Source organism: Sus scrofa, chromosome 5, assembly GCF_054392235.1.
Source record: "Sus scrofa isolate SSC_HxYL_T2T_F1_AM1 chromosome 5, Sscrofa_HxYL_maternal_Yorkshire_Landrace_v2.0, whole genome shotgun sequence".
Taxonomy (NCBI): domain Eukaryota; kingdom Metazoa; phylum Chordata; class Mammalia; order Artiodactyla; family Suidae; genus Sus; species Sus scrofa.
Window position 1 is genome coordinate 71,828,337 of NC_139387.1, and position 22,750 is coordinate 71,851,086.

Consider the following 22,750-nt stretch of genomic DNA (forward strand, 5'->3'; position numbering starts at 1 on the left):
CGTGTTGCCAGGGCGATGACAGGCATCCTGTGCCTCCCTGTCAAGGATCCACATCTGGTAACCACCCCCAAATCCATTGGAACTGCTTGGAGCCCAAAATACACATTCTTTTTTTGGGTCATCTTTTTAGGGCTGCACCCACGGCATTGGGGGTTCCCAGGCTAGGGGTCAAATCAGAGCCGTAGCCACCAGCCTACCCCACAGCCACAGCCACACCAGATCTGAGTCGTGTCTGGGACCTACAGTGCAGCTCACGGCCATACCAGATCCTTAACCCACTACAGCAGAGCCAGGGATTGAACCCTTGTCCTCATGAATATTAGTCGGGTTTGTTACTGCTAGATGGGAACCTCACATTCATTTTCTGATCTGTTGAAGCCCTAAGTCCCACTTATCTGACTTGCAGGCAGCGCTGTGGTTGAGTAGATGAAATTAACAACTCTGGGTCCCCGATCCCTTCCTTAGGAACTTTCCTGGGATGCATGACTCCTTGTTGCAGGGAAACTTGGTTTTTGCTCGTACCTTCGCACTTCCAACCCCAATACCTGCCGCTGTTCTCTCCTCAACGGCTGTAATGAACAGTCACCTCTGACCTCTCTGAGATCTGCAGCTATTTGCTCCCTTCACCCCCGGCTCCCCTCTCCTCCCCTCACTAGCAGCCTGGGGAAAGCAAGAGGTTGGGATTGTGTCAGCGCCTCCTGGCCTAGGGTTGGATTTGGTTCTTTTAACAGCCTCACTGTGTTTTACGTGATTGTGTATTTGGTTACAGCAGCCAGCAGCCCCCGGGCATGACTGCCTGCAAATTACAATTAGCAGTAATAGTATTGCCTCTCATTACGTGATTATCATGATCCGTGGTGCTGTGCTGGGTGGGCCTGGGCCAGGGCCCAAGTCTGCCAGGAAGAAGGCTGGGAGAAGCGCTTCTCCACCGAGAGAGACTCAGGCTTCTGGTGGGGGCAGGACTGGGGGGGTGGCTGAGGCCGGCTGGGGGTCCAGACCCAGCTGCTCCAGGGTTCTGGCGTCACACTCCAGGGAACTTTGGAAAGAGGGTGAAGCCCTATTGGAAGGAGGGAAAGGAGGCATAAAGGGACAAGGTTAAGGTCACTGACTTAGCGGTCAGGTGGTGGGTCACAGTCCTGCCCCTCAAACCACTGTGGAGGTGGATCCCATAGCATGAACCGAGCTGCGTGTCACCGAGGTCGGTCCTGTTGGCCGAGGCGTTGTGTAACCTGGGCAGGAGGTGGTTCTTAACCTCGGAGCATCACTGTCCTCATCTGTCAAATGGGTGACACAACACCTGCCTGGTAGCGTTCCTGTGACCGGGGATGGGACGTGTGCGCGGAGCCCTCCACGTGGTGCCTGGCACTGGGTTTGCCCCAGGGGCTGTGAGCTGCTCTCCATGGTCATGACGGCCCCCCGTTGTCCTCACGACTCCCCTTCCATGACTCTTCTGCCCCCAGGCTGACTTTCTCCTCTTCACAGAGACCACAGTCTGTGTGTAGAGCCCTCTTCAAGCACTGAGAACAGCGCAGAAAGGGGGGGACGTCCACCTTGTCCTGAGAGCATCCCCAGGCCAAGGCCAGTGTCAGGAGGTCAGGATGCACACACAGGAGAAAGCTTCAAATCCAGGGGGTAACGAACAGATGGTAGGGATGGGCGCATGCTATAATGTGGCACCAAGTGAAACAAATGTTGCTTCAAGCAGTGGCACACACAGCCAGCCTGTGGCGTGTGTTATGCTCAGTCCTGTGCCGTGCCTGAGGTGGACATGCACAGACCCAGGGAAGAGCCAAGGGAGAGTTTGCGGTCCTGTCACTACACGGCAGACCTGGGTGGTAGCCAGTGGTCCCGCAGGGCAGGCGGTGGAGGGCACCCAGGCTCTGACTGGGGGTGATGCAGAGGGGTGGGCATGGCCTCAGGGACTGTCAAGCCCCTTCCCTTCCCAGGGCACCAAACCCACGGGGCAGTTGGGGTGCAGAGGAGCGGGCGCCCGTGAGCCTGGTCTTATGGGACTTGATCTGGTCATGAAAGGATAGGGTGGCCTTGGAGGGTGGCTTGGGAGAGGGGGACAGTTTGTACAAGTTGGGGATGAAGGGGACGATGACTTCAGCCACAGTGCGGGCATGAGGTGTGTGTTGATAAACCATGGCAATAGATATGGACAGATGGGTGGGACCAGATATATGAGGTCCCCACATTCAGAGGGAAGATTCTAGACAATAGGGAGCCATTGCTGGTTTCAGGGGCCTGTTGGCATCCTCCCTCTCCGTATCCTGCTCTGCTCAAAGGCCATGGTTCCTCCAGACTCAGATGCTCTGGCAGCTGGCACTCCCTCTTCTGCATGCCCACAGCCTTTTATCTGTGTCATTCTTAAGGCCTGATCCCTTTATACCTTCTACTGTAGTTATTTAAAATCTCTCCTCAGAGACACAAGGAGAGCAAAGTCCACATTGGATTCACCTAGGTTCTCTCACAATATCTAGAACAGTGTTTTGTGTATTGCAGGTCCCTTAGAGAGGCCTCGCGTTTTTTGCAGGATTAGAAATTCACTCAAGCTTGCTCACATAACAAGAGATGGTAAGGAAGCACGAAGCAAGCTCATGGATGCTGCAAATTAAATGTAGCCAGGCCCCTGGGGAACTGGGGCAGGAGGAGGTATCCGAAACCTGTCTCCTTTACGTGCTGTGTGGTTTGTCCCATTTCTGCTTCTCTCTGTGTCTCTTGGTTTCAGTTTTCCAAGGAGAGCATCTGACTGGTCCGGCAGCAGGCTCCAGATGAGATGTCCCATCCTGGTGTAACAAGCCATAGCTGTAGAGCAGAGGAGACTGGTTCCTTCTGGAGCATGCGGGGCTGGCCCTTCAAGGGCTGTGGTTGGAGCAGGCAGGTTGACCAGTGTGTAGGGATGGGAGGCATTCAACAGATAATTTGCTAAACAAATGGAAGAATGATTGAATGCACTTAAGGGAGATTGGTCTCTCGGCTATTTGCAGGATGGGTTGGAAGGCTGAGACCCTGGACTCAGGTTGCACTGTTAGGAGATGGTTACATGACCCCAAGAAGAGAAGATTTGAGCCCAGAGAAGGGAAGTTGTGCTGGGGACAGAAAGAAAGATGGGAAAAAAAAGGGAGGGCCGAGGAAGGTGCAGGACGTGAGGATGTATAGCGAAGATGAGATTTGTCCAAAAAAAGACTACAAGCCTTTCCATCTTCCTTCATTTTGTGAGATCAGTGTTTATCCTTTTCTCATAACCTAGGAATAGAGAAAAGGGTGTGTGTGTGTGCGTGCACGTGTGCACATGTGTGTCCCTTTAAATATATCTATTGGGCTCTCTAGGATGCGGAGTATTTCAAGCCATTCCAGCTAATGTAATTCCAGCTAGAAGGTGGGGCAAGGGAATAAATGCTTTAGAGAAAGCCCCTAAATTTGAAATTTCTAAGTTTATCCTCCCTTGGTGAACCCTAAGGGTGCTCTGAATCCACTCTTCAAAATTAATAGAATTTGGAGTTCCCGTCGTGGCTCAGCTGTTAATGAACCTGACTAGGATCCATGAGAATGCAGGTTCGATCCCTGGCCTCGCTCAGTGGCTTAAGGATCCTGCGTTGCTGTGGCTGTGGTGTAGGCCGGCAGCTCCAGTTCTGGTTGGACCCCTAGCCTGGGAACCTCCATATGCTGTTGGGTGAGGCCCTAAAAAAAGGACAAAAAGACCAAAAAGTAAATTAATAGAGTTTTTCCTTTCTGTTTAAGCTACCATGTTTCTTGAAAACTGGAAGAGATTACAGATGCGACTGGGCTACTTCTGGGACCTGACTGGAATCGAAGAGGAAGAAGTGAGTTCCCTTTGAGTCTTTGCTTTGCTCCTGGAAATAGATTGTCTCGAGTGAAATAACCCCTTGCATTTGCTATCACAGCACTGGGTCACCTGCCAAGTCTTGCTGTGGCTCCTCTTCTGGTTCGGCTCCATGGGCTTAGCCATGGCCAATATGCACTGAATGCCAAGGGTTGAAATCCTGTCTCTTCTCTTGAGCTCTAAGACATTGGACTTGATGGGTAGCCAGATGTCCTTGTGGCCCATTCTGGGGGAAAAACATGGCCTGAGAATCAAGCCTTGTGGCAGCCTTGAAGTTTCACTCAGCCTTCGTATACCTCCCATCTCATTGGTGCTTGAAAGCATGAAGCCAGAGAATGTGACCCAGAGTGTGCATATGTCTGAATGCCCCTGTGAGCCTACTGAGGGAGGCAGGGGTGGGGGAGAGGCATGGGTGCCAGGTACCAGTGGTCTTTGATGCTTATGGAGGATGGAGGAACCACTAATCCACTACCAGGTAAGCCGGGAAGGCATGTGAGGAGCTGGAGCACGAGCTAAGGGCAAAGGGTAGGTCTTCTAGAGTCTAGCTTCATGGGAAGATGATGTTTAAAGGATGAAAACACATCACCCTTCCCTCAGTGCCCCTGTTGAGAACTAGGGCCTCCCTTGATGTAGACAAGTTGACGATGACTAGGGGAAGCATGGTTGCTCAGGGTTGTCTATTCCTACACGCTGCCGTTGCCCAAACAGCAATGACTCTCAGGTAGGCGCTCCTGAAGCTTTGTCCATGAGGTACTGAGGACAGCGTCCAGAGGGCCAGGAGGCACTCCCAGGTGCCCGAGTACCACGTGCGTGGAGAGCAGGGCTTTTCCATCCTTTCCCTCATGTTCATCCGTGTGCCTCTCCTTGGACTCAGGACCTCTGGCTTTGTGGCCGTGATGCTTTGTGACCAAGCTAGTAAAGTCCTCCATTTGGTCTTATTCTCAAGTCAGTGTGGCTCCCTCACCTGTGATATGATGTCATCTCCTCGCCTTGTTTTTAAGAAAGTTATTTATTTATATTGAAGTACAATTGGTTTACAGTGTGGTTCTCATTTCAAGTGTACAGCAAAGGGATTTAGTTATACATCCATTGGTATGTATGTTTTTCAGATTCTCTCCCCTTTTAGGTTATTGCACAATATTGAAAGGGTTCTCTGTGCTATACAGTAGGTCCTTGCTGGTTATTTATTTTATACGTGGTAGTGTGTATCTGTTAATCCCAAACTCCTAATTTATCCCCCCCCTTTCCCCTTGGTAACCAAAAGTTTGTTTTCTTTGTCTCTGGGTCTGTTTTTGTTTTGTATATAAGTTGATATGTATCATTTTGTTTTAGATTCCACATATACCTGGTATCATGTGGTATTTGTCTTTGTCTGACTTCCTTCACTTAGTATGATAATCTCTAGGTCCATCTATGTTGCTGTGAATGGCATTATTTCATTCTTTTTATGGCTGGGTAATACTGCACTGTATATATGTATCACATGTTCTTTATCCATCCCTCTGTCAGTGGACATTTAGGTTGCTTCCATGTCTTGGCTACTGTCGGTAGTGCTGCAGTGAACATTGGGGTGCATGTATCTTTTCAAATTATGTTTTTCTCCAGATATATGCCCAGGAATGAGATTGCTGGACCATGCAGTAGCTCTATTTTTGGTTTTTTAAGGAGCCTCCCTACTGTTCTCCATAGGGGATCATCTCCTCTCCTTAAAGCTCTAAGCAGTCAGCTTGCCTTTGAGCAGGTGGTGCTCCATGACCAGGGACTCAGTTCACACACTCACTCTGTCCCAGTCCTGTGCATTAAGCATCTGCACAGAGACTCCGAGCATCCTGGATTTTGTGGCAAATGTGAGAATGTACGTATGGATTCTGCCTTCAGAGAGGATACAACTTAGCGAGGAAAATAAGCAGCTAGGAAAATAATAAAGGCAGTTGCATGTCTAGGGGGGAAATGCCCAAGGTAGTGCTTCAGTGGAAAGAGCTTTCTAATATGCAGTGAGGGTGATCTGGTGGGGGTGTCTTTGTCCTCTGGGTTTGATTTGATTGGTGTAGGAGAGAAGAGGGGAGAGAACTGTGGCTGGCTGTAGGGAGGTGTGTGGGGGCCCAGCTTCTCCTATCCTAAGGCGCAGGATGTCTCCAAGGAGGAAAAGAAGAAGCATCCTGCATACAAACCTGTGTGGGGCCAGAAACAAGCTAAATGTGTCCTCTGAGCAGCGCTGAGGTATCCAGCAAGTCTCTCTGTACAGGAGGACGTGTAAACAGTCACAGAGAGTCATCGGTGATGACTCGATGCCCTGGAATTCTCAGTCCCAGGGCCCTGGCAGGAGCAGGATGTTAAGAATCCATTTTTGTTTCTGTAGCCAGGTGTCCTGTTTCCTGTTAACCCCTATCAGCCATGCTAATTTCCTGGGAGGGCGTGATTCGGGAACTCACATGCAGGCTGAGGGGCCTGGCCAAGCCTGGGTATGTCCCTGGCACGGGGAGCTGGTCCTAACGGGCTCTCTGTCAGGTTACGGGGGCAGTTCTGCAGCATCCTTGGTGTTAACTCCCTACCCCCACCTCGTGTGCAAGTCCAGGGCCTCACGTGGTTGAGAGGTGAGAGGACAGTCACGTCTTTCCTTCCCTGAGTTGTATGTTGGACTTGGATATTAAGCACACTTTAAATTGCATTAAACCTGAACCTACGCATCAAGCACCTACTATGGATTAGGCTTTGTTTTGGGATATGGGACTACCCCAGGCATAGTCTCTGAGCATCTCCAAAGGGTTACCTTCACCTAAGAGGCTATCTGGTCTCTGAATATTTATAATATGAGGCTTATGGAGGTTCCCAGGCTAAGGGTCAAATCAGAGCTATAGCTGCCACTGCCACTGCCACAGCAATGCCCGATCCAAGCCGTGTCTGTGACCTACACCACAGCTCACGGCAACGCCAGATCCTTAACCCACTGAGCAAAGCTAGGGATCGAACCCGCAACCTCGTGGTTCCTAGTCGAATTCGTCAACCACAGAGCCATGATGGGAACTCCCCCTTTGGGTCTTATTGGCGCCCATTGCAAGGAGGCCGGCCAGATCTCCAGCGTCCTCAGAGGGTCTTCAGCTCAGTGGCCTCTTGCCCAGTTAGAGTCCCCAGGTGTCCCGGGAGCCCTCAGAGAGTGTGGCCTTATCTGTACACAGACATCCTCCCCTCCATCTCCCTCCCGCCCCTTATCGACCGCATCAAGCATTAGCCATCCTTAGTGGCTTCCCATCACATAGGAACCCCCGGCACATGCGGCATTCCCTTCCTGGACCTGCCAGCCTCGCAGGCCTTCATTCTCTCACAGGCTCCTTCCAGGCTTTGCACTGGCTGCTCCCTCTGCCTTGAAGGCTCCTGTCTCCACCTGGCCTACCCTCTCTTGGCTTTTCCATCCCAACCCAAATGTTAGCCTCCTCTGCTTGGCCTTCCCCAAATCCCTATCCTGAAGCAGTCAGCCTGACTCATTTCTTCTGTTGTTCTCCTCTCCACCTGCTGGTTTTGTATTTGTGAGTGTGTTTGCATACTGTCACCTTCCTGTCCTTGCAGATAAGCCCCTTGAAAGAACAGACCTTGTCCATAAGCAACAGAGCCTGGAAAAGAGCTCAGAGCACAGTAGGTGCTTGATGGCTCTGTGTTGGAGGCATCTGTGGACTGGATCTCTGGGTTTACCTCCCTAGGTCAGCGAAGACTGGTTCTGAGCTGGTCTGGGGCTTTCCTTCAGCCTACCTCCTGTGGGGACCAACCAGGTGGAAGTGGCTTTGGGAAATCTTTCCCAGAGTCTTGGTGGGAGGGGCTGTGTATTTGTCCATCAGACCACCCATCCAGGGAGGCTGCTGCGTTTGGGGAACATCAGGCTTAAGGGGGACCTGCCGGTAGGTGGCTTTGTTGGAGCAGCCCTCACAGGGTCTAGATTCTGCTCTGGCCGGGAGCTCAGTCGTCCAGATCTCTGCCTTTGAGGAATCCTGTGACCTCGCCCGACCTTGGCCACAAGCAGGGGGATCCTTGCCTGACCTGCTTCAGTTGGAAAGCAAAGCAACTGAAGACTCTGCTTGGAGAGTCTTGGACGCCCGTCTCCATGCCAAGACCTCTGGACTTATTTATTCTAAACAGATGAGGGGCATTTGAACTAGGGCCAGTGTGTGGTGCGGTGGGCCACAGCCACAGCTAGAGGGATGCAAGGACGTTTCTCCAAAGAAGATCACGGGGGTTGTCTTTGGAAAGTCAGGGGCAAGTCACAACAGCCTCCAGTCAGTAGGGAAGGTCCTGCTGAATATCACAGGCTGGAAGCAACTCCGGCTCGAAGGGGTTTAGAATCCACTTCATGGCCCTGGACAAAAAGATACGGCTATCATTTTGTAAAGTTTAAATCTTCCGTGGGAATAATATGGAAGAAAAGCAAACCTAATTTCAGAGGCCATGGAGGAAGACTTGAGACCACATTTCTTCAAGTATTTCTGCAGGACGTTTGTGGTTGGAGGCCACAGGGGTTTTGTGGGAAATGATGGGTTTAAAAAGATTAAGCAGGTGTCATTACGGTAGAACTTTTTGGAGCTTTTATTACGCTCATTGTGACTCTCCGGTGATGCGCCCGTGTGGTATTTTCCAGTCTGTTAGACCCTGGAATCCTTTTTTGGCTAAAACTCTTGGCGAGTTGCTGTGCTGGAGGACGAATAAAGGGGAGGGACAAAATGAAGTGAACTTCACAAGCATTTAGAGATTTCTCGGTGCTCTGCGTGGTGCTCAGTACCGTGAGAAACGCAAAATAGTCCAGACCAGGTATAGTAGGAGCTGTACTCTAGTCAGATAAAAAGACTCCCCCGTGCAAAACAACTAGGAAGTAATAAAAGAACAATACACAATCAAGATCTCCACATCATGGAAGCTCTAAAAGGCCAGGTTATTTGAGAGGGAGAAGATTCCGCCAGCTCTGTGTCAGCCGGCAGGGCAGGTCCCATCTCCGAGGATGAGACTGCATCGTGGAGGCTGGGCGATGATGAAAAGCCTTCAGAGCTCTGGAATAGCACCTCCGCTGTTACCTTGGTTCTTCTTAGTCATGTACACACTCTCTCCTCTCCAGCGACCCGGCATGTCTTGGGAAGGCCAGAGACAAGCCAGGAGCCTAGCTTGTGGGCTCTCGGAATCTCTGATGTAGGTACAGTGATAAGGGAATGTTCTCCAGATCCACCGTGAGCCAGTGCTGGAATCCCCGCCCAGCAGTTATTGGTAAATGCTGCAGAGATGTGAGGTCCTTGCATTTGCAGATATTCGCCTTTGGAAACTACGGGGAAGACCTGCTAGTGTGGCCAGGTGTACGTTGTTAAATGCTCTTTGAACTCAGTCTCGCGTCTTCCTGCCGCAGCCTCTGCATTGATGGGACTGTGGTCTTTTTCATTAGTCAGGCGCTCTTTCCCATGCCTGGTGACTCATGGTTCAAGTGCATATTGCTGAACGGCCCGGGGATGTCTCCTGAGCCTTGGTGTGCTTGCCAATGTGTTACTCACCTAGGCTGTGCAGGAAGCAGGTCCAGGCAAGTGAGTTTTAAGCTTCCCTCCGGCCACCTTTAACTTTGATGTTTATTGGCCGCCATGGTTCACTTGCGGAGGAATGGTGCAGGGAAGACGTGTTGTCACTGCTCTGATTCCCAGCAGTGGGGCACATCTGTTTCTCCAGCTGGGGTTTGGCTCATTGAAACCTAAAGTCGAGGTCTGAAGACAGATGGTGGGATGACCAGAGAGAGCCCCCAGCCTTGGGTCAAACTGTTGTGTAAAAGCGCTCGGGTCCTCTCTGTTAGCGGCTGCCCAGTTAACGTTTCCTCTCTCCTTTCTCACCACCGGCGCCATCCCCAGGAACGTGCTCAGGTTTGGTTTTCAGCTTGGTAACAAGTGTTGTGTGTCCCCTCTCTCCCCCACACTGTGACTGTCTAGATGCCCCATGAGTGCGGGTGGTGTGGCCGTAGCGGGTGGCGCAGCAGTTCTTGTCCTGTAGCATCCGATCCCGCGTCCTGTACTTGTGTCTGGTCATACCCCGCGGGCCACGGGTTGCCCTCCACCTGGGTACTAACTAGTCTTTGCTTTTGCCTTTTAGGAGCACTCCCGGCCTGAATATGAAACCAAAGTTCGCGAGAAAATGCTGAAGGAGAGCGACAAGTCTGTTGTCCAGAAACTGGGGACCCATTCGACCGAGAGTGAAGATGAGGTGAGATGCTGGGCCTGGTGCTCACCGTCCTTTCCGTTTCTGAAGATCCCATTGTCACTGCATTGGGAGCACCTTCTGGGACAGAGACTGGGCTGTGTGAAGTGCTGACAGTGGTGGGAGAGGGCGGAAAGAGGGCGTGCCATCTGTCATTGTCCTGTGGGCAGAGCTCATGAGGCACAGGCTTCTGCCATGACTGGGTGAATGAAATGGGAGAGCAGGTTGGATAAGAAAAAAATCAATTCAGGCCTGGTTCCTCTGGACTCCCTCACTTATGCATTTAAAAATAATAGCTGGAGTTCCCATTGTGGCGCAGTGGTTAACGAATCCGACTAGGAACCATGAGGTTGCGGGTTCAGTCCCTGCCCTTGCTCAGTGGGTTAACGATCCGGCGTTGCTGTGAGCTGTGGTGTAGGTTGCAGACGCGGCTCGGATCCTGCGTTGCTGTGGCTCTGGCAGAGGCTGGCAGCTACAGCTCCGATTGGACCCCTAGCCTGGGAACTTCCATATGCTGCGGCAGCGGCCCAAGAAATAGCAAAAAAAAAAAAAAAAAAAAAAAAAAAAAAAAAAAAAAAAAATATATATATATATATATATATATAATAGCAGCTTGGAGTTCCCGTAGTGGCTCAGCGGTTAATGAACCTGACTGGCATCCATGAGGACACACGTTCAATCCCTGGCCTCGCTCAGTGGGTTAAAGATCTGGTGTTGCTGTGAGCTATAGTGTAGGTCACAGACAAGGCTCGGATCCCCCATTGCTGTGGCCCTGGCCTAGGCTGGCGGCTTTAGCTCCGATTGGACCCCTAGCCTGGGAACCTCCATATGCCGTGGGTGCGGCTCTAAAAAGACAGACAAAAAAATAAATAAATAAAATTAAAATAATAGCAGCTAATACCAGATCAACCAGTGCCGTGACAGCTAAGCCTTATCGAGTGCTTGCCGCAGGCTGGATGGTGTTCTCAGTGCATTATGTTATTTTGTTATCACAGTAAATTTATGAGGCTGGCACAATTGTTATGCAAATTAAATCCAATGGGAGGAGTTCCTGGTGGCTCAGTGGGTTATGGATCCTGCATTGTCACTGCTGTGGCTTGGGTCACTGTGGTGGTGCAGGTTCACTCCCTGGTTCAGCAACTTCCGTGTGCCATGAGTGTGGCCAAAAAAATCTAATGGAAAAAGTATGTCCACAGGTTAAGATACTGGCCAGAGGTCATCCAGCTGGTGAACGGTGGGTGGATCTGGGACTCGAGCCGACGTTTGTCTTTGGCAGTCTGGGTGTCTAGCCACTGTGCGTTACTGCCCTTCAAGTGCGGTAGGCAGGTGGAAGGATAAATCGAGAAATGGCTGTTGGGTCGGCAGAGCCAAACCGGTGCCTGTGTTTGCCTGAGCTGCTCCTACACTGGTCCTCAATTTTCATTTCTCTGGGTGGCGATGTGATGGTGAACATGGCTTGTGAGTCGTGTTTCTGAGTTTTACGGTGGCATTCAGACATGCAAACAGAGCCTCAGAATCTGTGCTGTGATCTGTAAATACTGTGAGCAGGAGGTGGGGGGCACGGTGGCGGGGCTCCTCTTTGGCAGTGCCGGCCTCCCCCCAGTGCCTCCTTTCTTTGAAACCGAGAGTGTGTGTGTGTGTGTTTATGTCTTTCCTAATCTGGTTCCTGAAAAAAAAAAAATCAACGTGATGGAAAATCTGTTGTTTTTACATGTGTCTTTTCTCCATCTTGGATTCGAATTCAAATTTCATTTAATTTTACATTCTTTATGTTGGAACCATTCATGTTAACATGCAAATTTATTCAAGTACCAAAACAGAAGAATGTGGGAATGTGGTGTTTTTGAGCCCAGAATACTAGCTTTTTTTTTTTTTTTTTTTTAAGAAAATAGGACTTAGAAGAGTAAGGGGTGGCCGTCTGAGTTATTATTTCCCTAGAAAAAAATTAAGTCCGAGACCACCAATTATTTGGGGAAAAATGAATTAATTCTTCAGAAAGGCTAATCATCTCCATCAGCCTCATCAGAAAGCAAGCCTGTTGTGTTCTGTCAGCTTTGGCAATCCCATGCAACCTTCTCTCTCCACCCCAGGGCAGTATACAGTGGATAATTTTATGGAAATCACATGTAACTTTTATTGACCACTGACTCATTTAATTTTAATTCCATAGACGGGAATGCCGAGGAGCTGGAATTGCGTACATTGAGGCTGTGGTTCTAATATAAACATTGCTTGGATGTATATGCATGATAGGTCACATAACTTTCAGGAACCATGAATAATTGAAAAACATCTGAATGCATTATGAATGATACATATGTTTATGTTTTAGCATTCAACATCTATTTCCATTACACTGTTGAGAAGGCAAAGCCCAAAGCATCTAATGCCTTATAGGCACGGGGGGCGGGGATAACCTTCCCCAACGAGCAGTGTCAGATAATAATGGCCTGGCATCGGATTGTCAGCATCTTTCTTGTGTTCCCTCCATCCTGTAAATAATGGAAATGCTTCTGTTGCTGCTGGAAGTCTAGCCAGAGGTGGGAGATGAAGGCAGAAGCGCATGTTGCTGTCTGATGGGGAGGCTGTCTCTTGCCCGCAGAAAGAGTCGAGGTTGATACCCGTGGCTGACTATGGCTCTCTGGGCACCAGTGTGGGTGGGATATTTAGGAAAGACACATTCTTCTGGGAAATGCATAGGGACTAACAATCAAAGTCTAGCTGGTGGCCTTGGATGTGCTTCTTCCTTCCCAGAGGATCACCTTGGCTCTGCCTTTGGGGTAACCCCGAGGCTGCATGTCCCACTTCTGCTTATATGCCTTTCTCCTGAATGATAAGAACTACCATTTAGTGAGACCCAGATGGTAGAGGAACGTGCCAAAGACCACAGTGCTAGGTGTGGGGGAGCTGGTAGTCAAACTCAGTTACACCTGATCCCCAAAGCCCGTTGCTTCTTAAAAACATTTTTTAAAAAGATAGCAAGTCTATTTTTATAATGTCTTGATGGAGATTTAATTCTCAGATCATAAAATAACCCCATTTAAATTACACACTTCAGTGGTTTTCAGCATATTCACCGATTTGTGCAGCCATCCCCACAATCTACGTTGAACACATTTTTATCACCTCAGAGAGAAACCCTTTACCCTGGGAAGCGAGTAATCTGCTTCCTGTTTGGATCGATTTGCCACTTCTGGACTTCCATGGACGTGAGATCGTGCAAACTGTGGTGCTTCTCTTCTTTCACTGAGCAGAATGTTTTCAGGATCATCCATGTTGCAGATGTACCAGTGCCTCATTCTTCCTATATTGCCAAATAATACCCCGTATTTTGGATAGGACTAATTTTGTTTCTACAGGCATCAGTTGATGGACATTTAGGTGGCTTCCACTGGTTGGCTTTCATGAACAATGCTGCTGTGAACATTTGTGTATAAGGTTTTGTGTGGATACATGTTTTCACTACTTTTAGAAATAGACATGAGAGAAGAATGACCGGCTCAAAGGGTAACTCTGTTTAAAGAACCGCTGTAATATTTTTCAAAGGGGCTGCACCATTCTGCATAGCGACCACGGATGTATGAGGTCTCTAATTTCTCCATATTCCCACCAACCTTTGCTGCTCCCTGTCTTTTTTATTTTACCTGTCCTAGTTGTGTGAAGTGGTCTTTCGCTGTGGTTTGAAGTAGCTTTTCTCTAATGATTAATGAGGTCGAACATGTTTTCATGTGCTTATTGGTAATTTTTATGACTTCTTCAGAAAAATGTCTGTTCAGATCCTTTGTCTGTTTTAAGAATTGGGTTAACTGTCTTTTTATTATTGTGTTAGGAGTCATTTACTTAATCTGAACAGCAGCCCCTTATCAAATAATATGATTTTCAAATATTGTCTCCCATTCTGTGGATTTTTTTCATTTAATCGATGATACAATTTGCTGCATAAAAGTTTTTGATGTAAGGAGTTCCCACTGTGCCTCAGCAGTTAACGAACCTGACTAGGATCCATGAGGAAGCAGGTTCGATCCCTGGCCTCCCTCAGTGGGTTAAGGATCCGTCATTGCTGTGAGTTGTGGTGTAGGTTGCAGATGCAGCTCCTGTTTGACCCCTCACCTGGGAACTCCCATATGCTGGGGGTGCGGCCCTAAAATGACCAAAATAAGGTTTTGATGTAGTTCAATTTATCGAGTTTTCTTTTTGTCACTTATGCTTTTGTGTCATATCTAAGAAATCATTGTTTAATCCAGCGTCATGGAGATATACTCCCAGGTTTTCTTTTGAGAATTTTACAGTGTTAACTCTTATGTTGAGGTCCGTGATCTGTTTTGAGTTGATTTTTGTGTGTGATGTAAGGGGCCACATTCATTTTTTTGTTTTTGCACACGTAGTTGTTCCAGCGTTGTTTGTTGTAAAGACTGTTTTCTCCGTGGAGTTATCTTGACACTCTCATCCAAAATTAATTTATCATAAATGTAAAAGTTCACTTCTGGACACTCAGTTCTGTTACATTAATCCGTATGTCTGTCTTTCGGCCAGTTCCACATTGGCTTAATTAATTACTGCACCTGGGTAGTAAGTTTTGAAATTGAAAGTGCGACTCTGAATTTGTGCTTCTTTTTCAAATTTGTTTTGACAATTCTAGGTGTCTTACATTATCATATGAATTTTAGGCGTAGCTTGTCAATTTCTGCGAAAAACGCAAGCTGGGATTTTTGACGGATTAATTTAGGAAGTCGTGCCATTTTAACAATACTGTCTTCTTTCATTGCTTCCAAAAACATTTTATATTTGCGGAGGAGAGGTCTTGCACACCTTGTGTTAACTTTGTTTGTAATTATTCTTTTTCATGCGATGGCAAATACAATTGTTTTCTTAATTTCAATTTTGGGTTGTTCATGGCTAATATCCAGAAGTACCGTTGATTTTTGTATATTGATTTTATATTCCACAACTTTGCTGACCTCATTAATTCCAGCGGTGTTTGGTAGGTTCCTTAGGATTTTCTGCTTATAAGATCATGCCATCTTGAAGAGAGAGAGCTTTATTTCTTCGTCTCCCAACCTGGATGCATTTTATTGCTCTCTCTCTCCATTCTCAGCTCCCCTCCCTTTTGCCCTAATGGCTCTGACTACAGCCTCTTATGCCGCACGTTGAAGGGAAGGGATGAGAATCGACTTCCTTGCCTTGTTCTTGATTTTAAGAGAAAAAATGGGCCTTTCACCCTTAAGTGTGATGTTTTCTGTGGCCCATTGCTTTTTTTCTCTCCTTTCTCTAAACTCGGTCTTTTTGAAACTTTGATTTTGTTGGAGGAGAGTTGACTTACAGGGTTTGTATTAGGTTCAGGTGTACAGCAAAGTGAATCCGTCATGCATAGACAGACATCCCTTCTTCTGTCCCATATGGATTATTACAACCTATTGAGTAGCTTTTCCTGTGCTCTCCAGTAGGTATGGTACATTGCTTTTTAACTCTCTCTGAAAGGCGTCCCTGAGAAGAAATCACGTCACGTCGTCAGGTGGCCCAGCCCACGACTGGTCTCTTCCCCCTCGGCTCTCACGTGGGAAGATTGAATTGCAGTGTCTGCTGTTCGGAGAGTCGCTGCTTCACTTGCTGATGTGAAAGATCATGTCGGTCAATGGCCCACAACTTTGGGGGACAGACTGTCCCTTATCTGTTTTGGATGGTGGCGTTTGGGCTATGGTTCTCTCTACTGGGATGACGTTTAAGGGCGGGGGCATAGGGAGGATGGTAAGATGATGAAATGATACGTGGTATTTATGGAGTGCTCTCTCTGTGCAAATCTTTATGGGTTTTAGTTCATGTAAGTCTCAAACCATTATTACTTCCTATTTTATACATGAGCAAACCGAGGCTTATTTATTTAGAAAGAAGGCGCTTGCTCACTGCTTCTATGTGGCCAAACAGTCTGACCCCGAGACCAGTGTTCTCGTTGAAAAATTTATTTTCTTCGAGTAGAAGTGACATATGTGCTAATCCCTGCTGTGCAGTAAAGGGAGTATATACACAGTACATGTCCTTTTTCATATTCTTTCCCACTGTGGTTTATTAGAGGATATTGATTATAGTTCCCTGGCCTATACAGTAGGACCTTGTTTATCCCTTCTGTAAATAATCATTTGCATCTGCTAATCCTAAATTCCCAAACCTTCCTCCCTTTTCCCCTCCCGCTCTTGGCAACGTCAAGTCTGAAGAACGATGCTGTTGACCACTCAACTCCCCTGCCTTCCACATGTTTACCCGCCGCAGATCCCCAGACACCCCTGAAGAGTCATGCCTGCTTCTTCTTCCTTCTTCTAAAGGCTGGAAGGAATGCGGTTTTTGCTGGAAAGATGGGTACGAGACAGCTACCGACCCAATTTTTCTTTAGTGGTTTTGTGTAAACTTTGGTGAGCTGATGCTCTATTTCCACCGAGGACGAGTGAGCCGAATTAGCTCAGTTTACGACAAGAGGTTCAACAGACAGTGAGAGACTTGGGGACTCAAAACACAGAGCGATGTTGTGTTTCTGAGGAAACTATGGAGCTGGAACTTCTCATCAACGAATTAGTTTTTGGAGTTCCTGTCGTGGCTCAGTGGTTAAGGAATCCAACTAGGATCCGTGAGGTTGCGGGTTTGATCCCTGGCCTTGCCCAATGGGTTAAGGATCCGGTGTTGCCGGGAGCTATGGTGTAGGTCGCAGGCGTGGCTCGGATCCTGTGTTGCTGTGGCTGATCCGGCGGCTACAGCTCTGATTCGACCCCTAGCCTGGGAACCTCCATATGCCGCGGGAAGCGGCCCTAGTAAAAGCAAAAAGACAAAAAACAAAAAACAAAAAAACCCAAAGAATTAGCTTTTTTTTTTTTTTTTTCTTTCCCCCCTTCTTCCTGGATAAGCTGGAGTATTTTCTGGAATAGCCTATCCTGAACAGATTTGCAGGTTTCCTCAAGTTTCCTTCCAGGGCAAGATGTTTCTCTGTTCATACAAGATGCTAAAGCTCTAAGTTGAAAGCGGCCGGCAAGATGCTGTGGATGGCGGGGTTGGGGAGTGGTCCTGATCTCCACCTCTCACCCCTCTGCCCCTTCTCCTCCCAGCCACGCCTCCTTTCCCGTCACTAAACGTCCTGCTCCTGAGGGTGTCCTCAGAAAATAGAGCTCCTGCTGCAGAGTTCAACAGAGGCAAAATAATCAAAGAACTAATGATAAAGACGTTAGAATGCAGGAAATTGAGGCAGACAGGGGCTGGTGAGGCAAAGCAGAAATGAGCAACAGATGGGGGCTGCTCCCACTCGTAGGGCTGGAAGGATCAGGAGGGGAGGTGGTATTGCCAGAACCCAGCGGGTGCCAACACCCTGCAGGAGTGCAGCCCCTTCCTGGAGAAGCCCATGAAGACAGGTTGAGGGAGAGGTGGAGGAGGGAGACCCTGCAGTCCCCCTCCTGCCCTCCGGTCTGACACCAGCGCCCCCAGTGGCCAAATCTAACCAAAAGTGAGTTGATAAATCACATTGTTTTTAGGATTCAGCTCCCCCACCCCCCAGCAACACCGAGTACAAGGGAAGAGTGGAGAATAGATTTGCAGGCAAGTGGCAGAGAACTGGGAGAAAAGTCCAGTCGTAAGCCAGCATCAGTTTGGGACCAACTAGTCACTGATTGATCACTGAAGTCAGGTCCTTGCCTTGGGGAGTTGAGAGGCTGTTAAGGGCTACAACGAAAAATTTGGCAGAGGAGTTCCCTGGTGGCTCAGTGGGTTAAGGACCTGGCGTTGTCCCTGTTGCGGCTCAGATCACTGCTATGGTGTGGGTTCAATCTGGGGAACTTCCAGATGCCACAGGTGCAGCCCCCCCAAACCCCCAAACCCAAAATTTGGCAGAAAGTGCAAGAATGCTGACCATTGATGTAATGAGAGAGGATTCAGGAGCGGTCAGTGGCCCAGACCATTCCTGCGCTGTTAAGAATGTCCATTGTGGGGTCACCATGCCCTATAGTAGGAAATTGTCAGAACACTGTAAACCAGCTATAATGACAAAAAAAAGAGAGAGAGAATGTCCGTGTGAGTGGGGGTGTGCACCAGCTGTGTGTGCTGGTGCCATGGGAGTGACACAGGTGAGGTCAGGTAGCAGAAGGCTTCAGTGAGGAGACAAAACATGTTTCTGTGTCAAGGGGCATGTGACAAGCTGGGGGCACGGCGACTGCGGGTCCTCAAAGAGTCTTCCGTGCAACATGTCACTTAAAGGACCTTAAAACAAAGTCCTCTCGAACCAGTCCCAGGAGCTCATTACCTGGTGAGATGGACCTGTCCTCGAAACGTTTATCCTGCGTGGAGGCAGGCACCTGCCCCGCCGAGACCGGGCTGCCTGTGATGCTGCATTTAAGGCATGTTTTATGGGGAATGTTGAAGGGGAACTTTTGCCAAGAGGAGGCCCGTGAATAGACGGGTGTTAATTTACTGTTCAGCGCACCACCCTGGGGACAATTATTTCAAAAGAAAACTCATCTAAAGTTAAAGTATTGAAACATTTACGACACGACGCCTCTGGCAGGCGCCACAAACAAACATGTGGAATAAATTATGCATCACTGAGGGCCTTGGCCAGGAGGCTGGGAGGACCGCGAGAGGATGCCGGGGGCAGTCACAGGGCCAGGGGAGCGGGGCTGCCGGGTCCGCCCGGGCCCCTCCTTGGGTCCAAGGGGAGTGTGTCAGAAGGTCCTGCACAGAGGCCCAGGGTGGTTGAGCCATGGGACAGAGTTCTCGTGGGCCCTTTTGTGACAGCACTAGGTCACTTAATGACCATCTGAGGGTCCCAAAGATAATGACTCTATGTAGTTTTCCCAGACTTTGAGGGATGAAGAAGATTCCTCATTGGCAAAGGGGGACAGAAAGGGGACTTGAAGAGTCCCTTAGTGAGGAGCTGAGGTGAAGCTGGACCCCTGGCCCATTTCTGGAAATGCTGATTTGGGTCAGTGCCGACAGCCTCTCATCCTTTTTATTTTCTGCAGCCTGGGGGGCTCTCAGCCAGAGGGTGAATTCTGCCTCCATCTGGGCCCACGGCTCTCAGACCAGCCCCTGGATTGCCAGGGACCGCGTGTGGCCTGGCCACCTCTGCACGCCACCTCCCACGCCCCCATTGCTCCTCTTTGGTGAGAGGGACAGTGAAGCAGGTCCCTTCGCACAGGGCAGCTCCAGGGGAACACAGCTTAGGAAGTGGGATTGCTATCAAAATCAGCCCCTGACAATTGTATGTGTACTTTCCTTTCCCTTTTTAAAATTTAATTTAATTTTTTTTGACAGGGGACGCCCTTGAGGCATATGGAGGTTCCCAGGCTGGGGTCGAATCGGAGCTATAGCTGCCGGCCTACACCGCAGCCACCCCAAGGCCAGATCCGAGCCATGTCTGTGACTTACACCACAGCTCACAGCAATGCTGGATCCTTAGCCCACTGAGCGAGGCCAGGGATCAAGCCCACGGGTTTGTAATCTGTTGAGCCACAACGGGAACTCCCTAACTTTAATTTTACTTGTATGTTCATTCGATTATTATTTTTGATTCATTGTTCCCAGCTCTGGCCCCTCCTTTGCTGTCTGTCTCTCTCTCCAGCTCTCACTCTGCCATCTCTCTCCCCCGCCCCCATGGCCCCCCACTCCTCCTGGGGGATTCTCAGCCAGGGAAATGGGTGAATGCGCCAGGGAGCAGAGAAGTGGATGTGGCCAGGGGGCTGGAGAGTCATCCTGCTCGGCTGCAGGCTAGGGATGTCTTAGGAGGAATGGGGGGGCTTCTGTTTTTAATTTCTGGGTTTGGCCTGCCTCTCCCTTGTTGGGGATCTGGCGGCAGGCAGGCTGGGATGTGTGCACCTGTCTCCAGGAAGCAGCTGCAGACCTGGGAAGAGACAGGGCCGCTTCTGCCACAGCAGTGCACCAGGTGGGGCGGACAGAGTGGACCGACTCTGGGGACGTGGCCGGAGGGGTCGGTGTGGAAAGCCCCTGGCGATGCTGGCTGCTTCCCACCCTGGGAATCAGCATGGGAGGAAGTGAGAAAGGACAGAAGTTTCCTAAGACGGAGCCGCCATCAGGGCCCTGCCCGTGTCCCCGGGTTTGGGACGGACCCCTCTGCACAGAACTTAGCACTGGCCAAAGTGGTGCTAACGGCTAAGTGTGCGCTAACATTGTGGGGCGCTGCTCATCACTGTATGTTTTACATGAGAACTTTCTCCTCCGGAGAAGCCCCACATTATGGCAAAAGACAAGCCTGCCTGCTCCACGTCGCCTCCCAGTGTTAACTGTCCCCTTAGAGGGGCTGCAGTTCGCAGCTTGGTTTGCATCCTTCCAGACCGTTCTGTAGGCACGTTTATTCTTGTGTGAATCTGTGTTTGCTTTGTGTGTGTGTGTGTGTGTGTGTGTGTGTGTGTGTGTGTGTGTGTGAATAAATGGTCTCATTTGATCAAGAAAGCTTCTTAAGGCAGGAAGACTGTTTCCCAAGCTGTGCGCAGGGTACCCCAGCATGCCACAGGGAACTCACGGACATCTTAGAGTTTTTAAACATCTTTGAATGCCCCTCAATAGTACCTGGCACCTGTCAGACACTGCAGGAGCCGCTACCCCAGCAGGGTCAGTGCTAAACCGCCAGACATGCCAGTCAGGAGTTTTCATTGTGGCTCAGGGGAAATGAATCTGACTAGCATCATGTGGACGAAGGTTCGATCCCTGGCCTTGCTCAGTGGGTTAAGGATCTGGCGTGGCTGTGGCTGTGGCTTCGGCCAGCAGCTACAGCTCCGATTCACCCCCTAGCCTGGGAACCTCCATGTGCTGCAGGTATGGCCCTAAAAAGGCAAAAGACATGACATGCCAGTCAGCATCACCATGTCCTTATGAAGCCAAGTTTTCTGTGGCGATAGTATAGCCTCTGCACAGAGTGATTGTGAAACAGGTGCAGGTGTCAGCACCCGCAGGACTCCCAGGAGGGCGTACAGTGTCCTGCAAGTGGACACATCTTTTTTGTAAGTAATTAGGGTGAAGAATGAAATGAAAAGATCAATTTTTCTTTCAATTTCTATGTCCCCCCCGCCAAATGGCTACTAGACTAATAGAACATACATACTTATTAAATTATTTGGACTTAACTCCTTATTAAATGGGACTGTGAAGTTTTTGTTTCCTTAAAAAATTGTATTGAAGTAGAGCTGATTTACAATGTTGTGTTAGTTTCCATTGTACAGCAAAGTGATTTCATTATACCTATACACTCTTTTTCTTTTCTTTTCTTTTCTCTTTTTTTGCTATTTCCTGAGCCGCTCCCGCGGCATATGGAGGTTCCCAGGCTAGGGGTCCAGTCGGAGCTGTAGCCACCGGCCTACGCCAGAGCCACAGCAACACAGGATCCAAGCTGTGTCTGCAACCTACACCACAGCTCACGGCAACGCCAGATCCTTAACCCACTGAGCAAGGGTAGGGATCGAACCCGCAACCTCATGGTTCCTAGTCGGATTTGTTAACCACTGTGCCACGACGGGAACTCCTACACTTTTTCTTAAATATTGTTTTCCATTATGGCTGATCACAGGATAGTGAATAGGAGTCCCTGTGTTTTACAGTAGGACCCATTGTTTACCCATCCTGTGTGTGATGGTTTGCATCTGCTAACCCCAAACGCCCACTCCATCCTTCCCTCACGCCCCCTCCCCCTTGGCAAGCACAAGTTTGTTCTCTGGGAACCGCTAAGTATTTTTTTTTTTTTTTCAACCCAGGGGCATCATGTAAACATTACTGAGATGTTAAGGGTACCAGGAATCGAGAAAATTTGGAGCTTGCTGTTGAGTAAAGAGCTTCCTTTCCTAAAGACATAAGAGTGAAGGGGACGGCCACGAACGGAAACGTTTAAAAAGATAAATAGCGAATTTCAAAGGAGCAGGAATTTATTTGGGCGGCAACAGTCTCACAAAGGGCCTGCAAGGAGAGTGCCGGGGGTGGGGCTGGCGTCTTCCACACTTGCTCCTGGGCCTCCCCCAGACTCCTCTCCCAGGGCTTCAGAGGAGCTCTGCCCCGGGATCTCTCTCTGTCTCTATTTCTCGCTCGCTCTCTCTCTGTCTCTTGCTCTGCATGTATCTGTAGACATTCGTGTGGGTGAGGGGCAGGGTGGGTTAGGAGGGGTTTCTGACTGTGGACCTCCTATAAAATCTACGAGATCTGGAGTTCCCGTTGTGGCTTAGCAGGTCACCAACCCAACTAGGGTCCATGAGGATGTGGGTTCGATCCCTGGCCTCGCTCAGTGGGTCCAGGATCCCACATTGCCGCAAGCTGTGGCTTAGGTGGCAGATACGGCTCAGATCTGGCATTGCTGTGGCTGTGGAGTAGACCAGTGGCTACTTTACGGCTCCTATTCAGCTCCTAGCCTGGGAACTTCCATATGCTGCAGGTGCAGCCCCAAGAAGACAACACAAAAAACAAACAAACAAAAAAACCAAAAAAAAAAAAAAAAAAAAACCCAAACTGTGCGATTTAAAAATAAACTCAACAGCATCTCATCCAGAAGACTCTGCTTGACTCACAGTCTCTGGGTAGCTTGGGCTTCACAGAGAAGCCTGCCAGAGGAGCATTGAATGTGCCCAAAAACTTCTCTCTCTACACAACATATGAATTATTCTTCCCAAGGAGAGACTCCTCGGGTGGCCCAAGCCATCAGACGGGGGGCCCTGGCCCTTTTCAGCTGAC

The 22,750-nt window shown here is 49.2% G+C and overlaps 1 protein-coding gene across 6 annotated transcripts in view; it reads left to right on the forward strand.

Annotated features, from left to right (window-relative positions):
* The window catches only part of ANO2 (anoctamin 2), a 344,114-nt gene that overhangs the window by 185,080 nt on the left and 136,284 nt on the right, over positions 1-22,750 (forward strand). For all 6 annotated transcript variants that reach the window (XM_084956923.1, XM_021092435.2, XM_084956919.1 and 3 more), the window contains 2 exons: positions 3,745-3,827; positions 9,950-10,060. In XM_084956923.1, the coding sequence (XP_084813049.1) occupies positions 3,745-3,827; positions 9,950-10,060 (194 nt within the window). The remainder of the gene's footprint in view (positions 1-3,744; positions 3,828-9,949; positions 10,061-22,750) is intronic.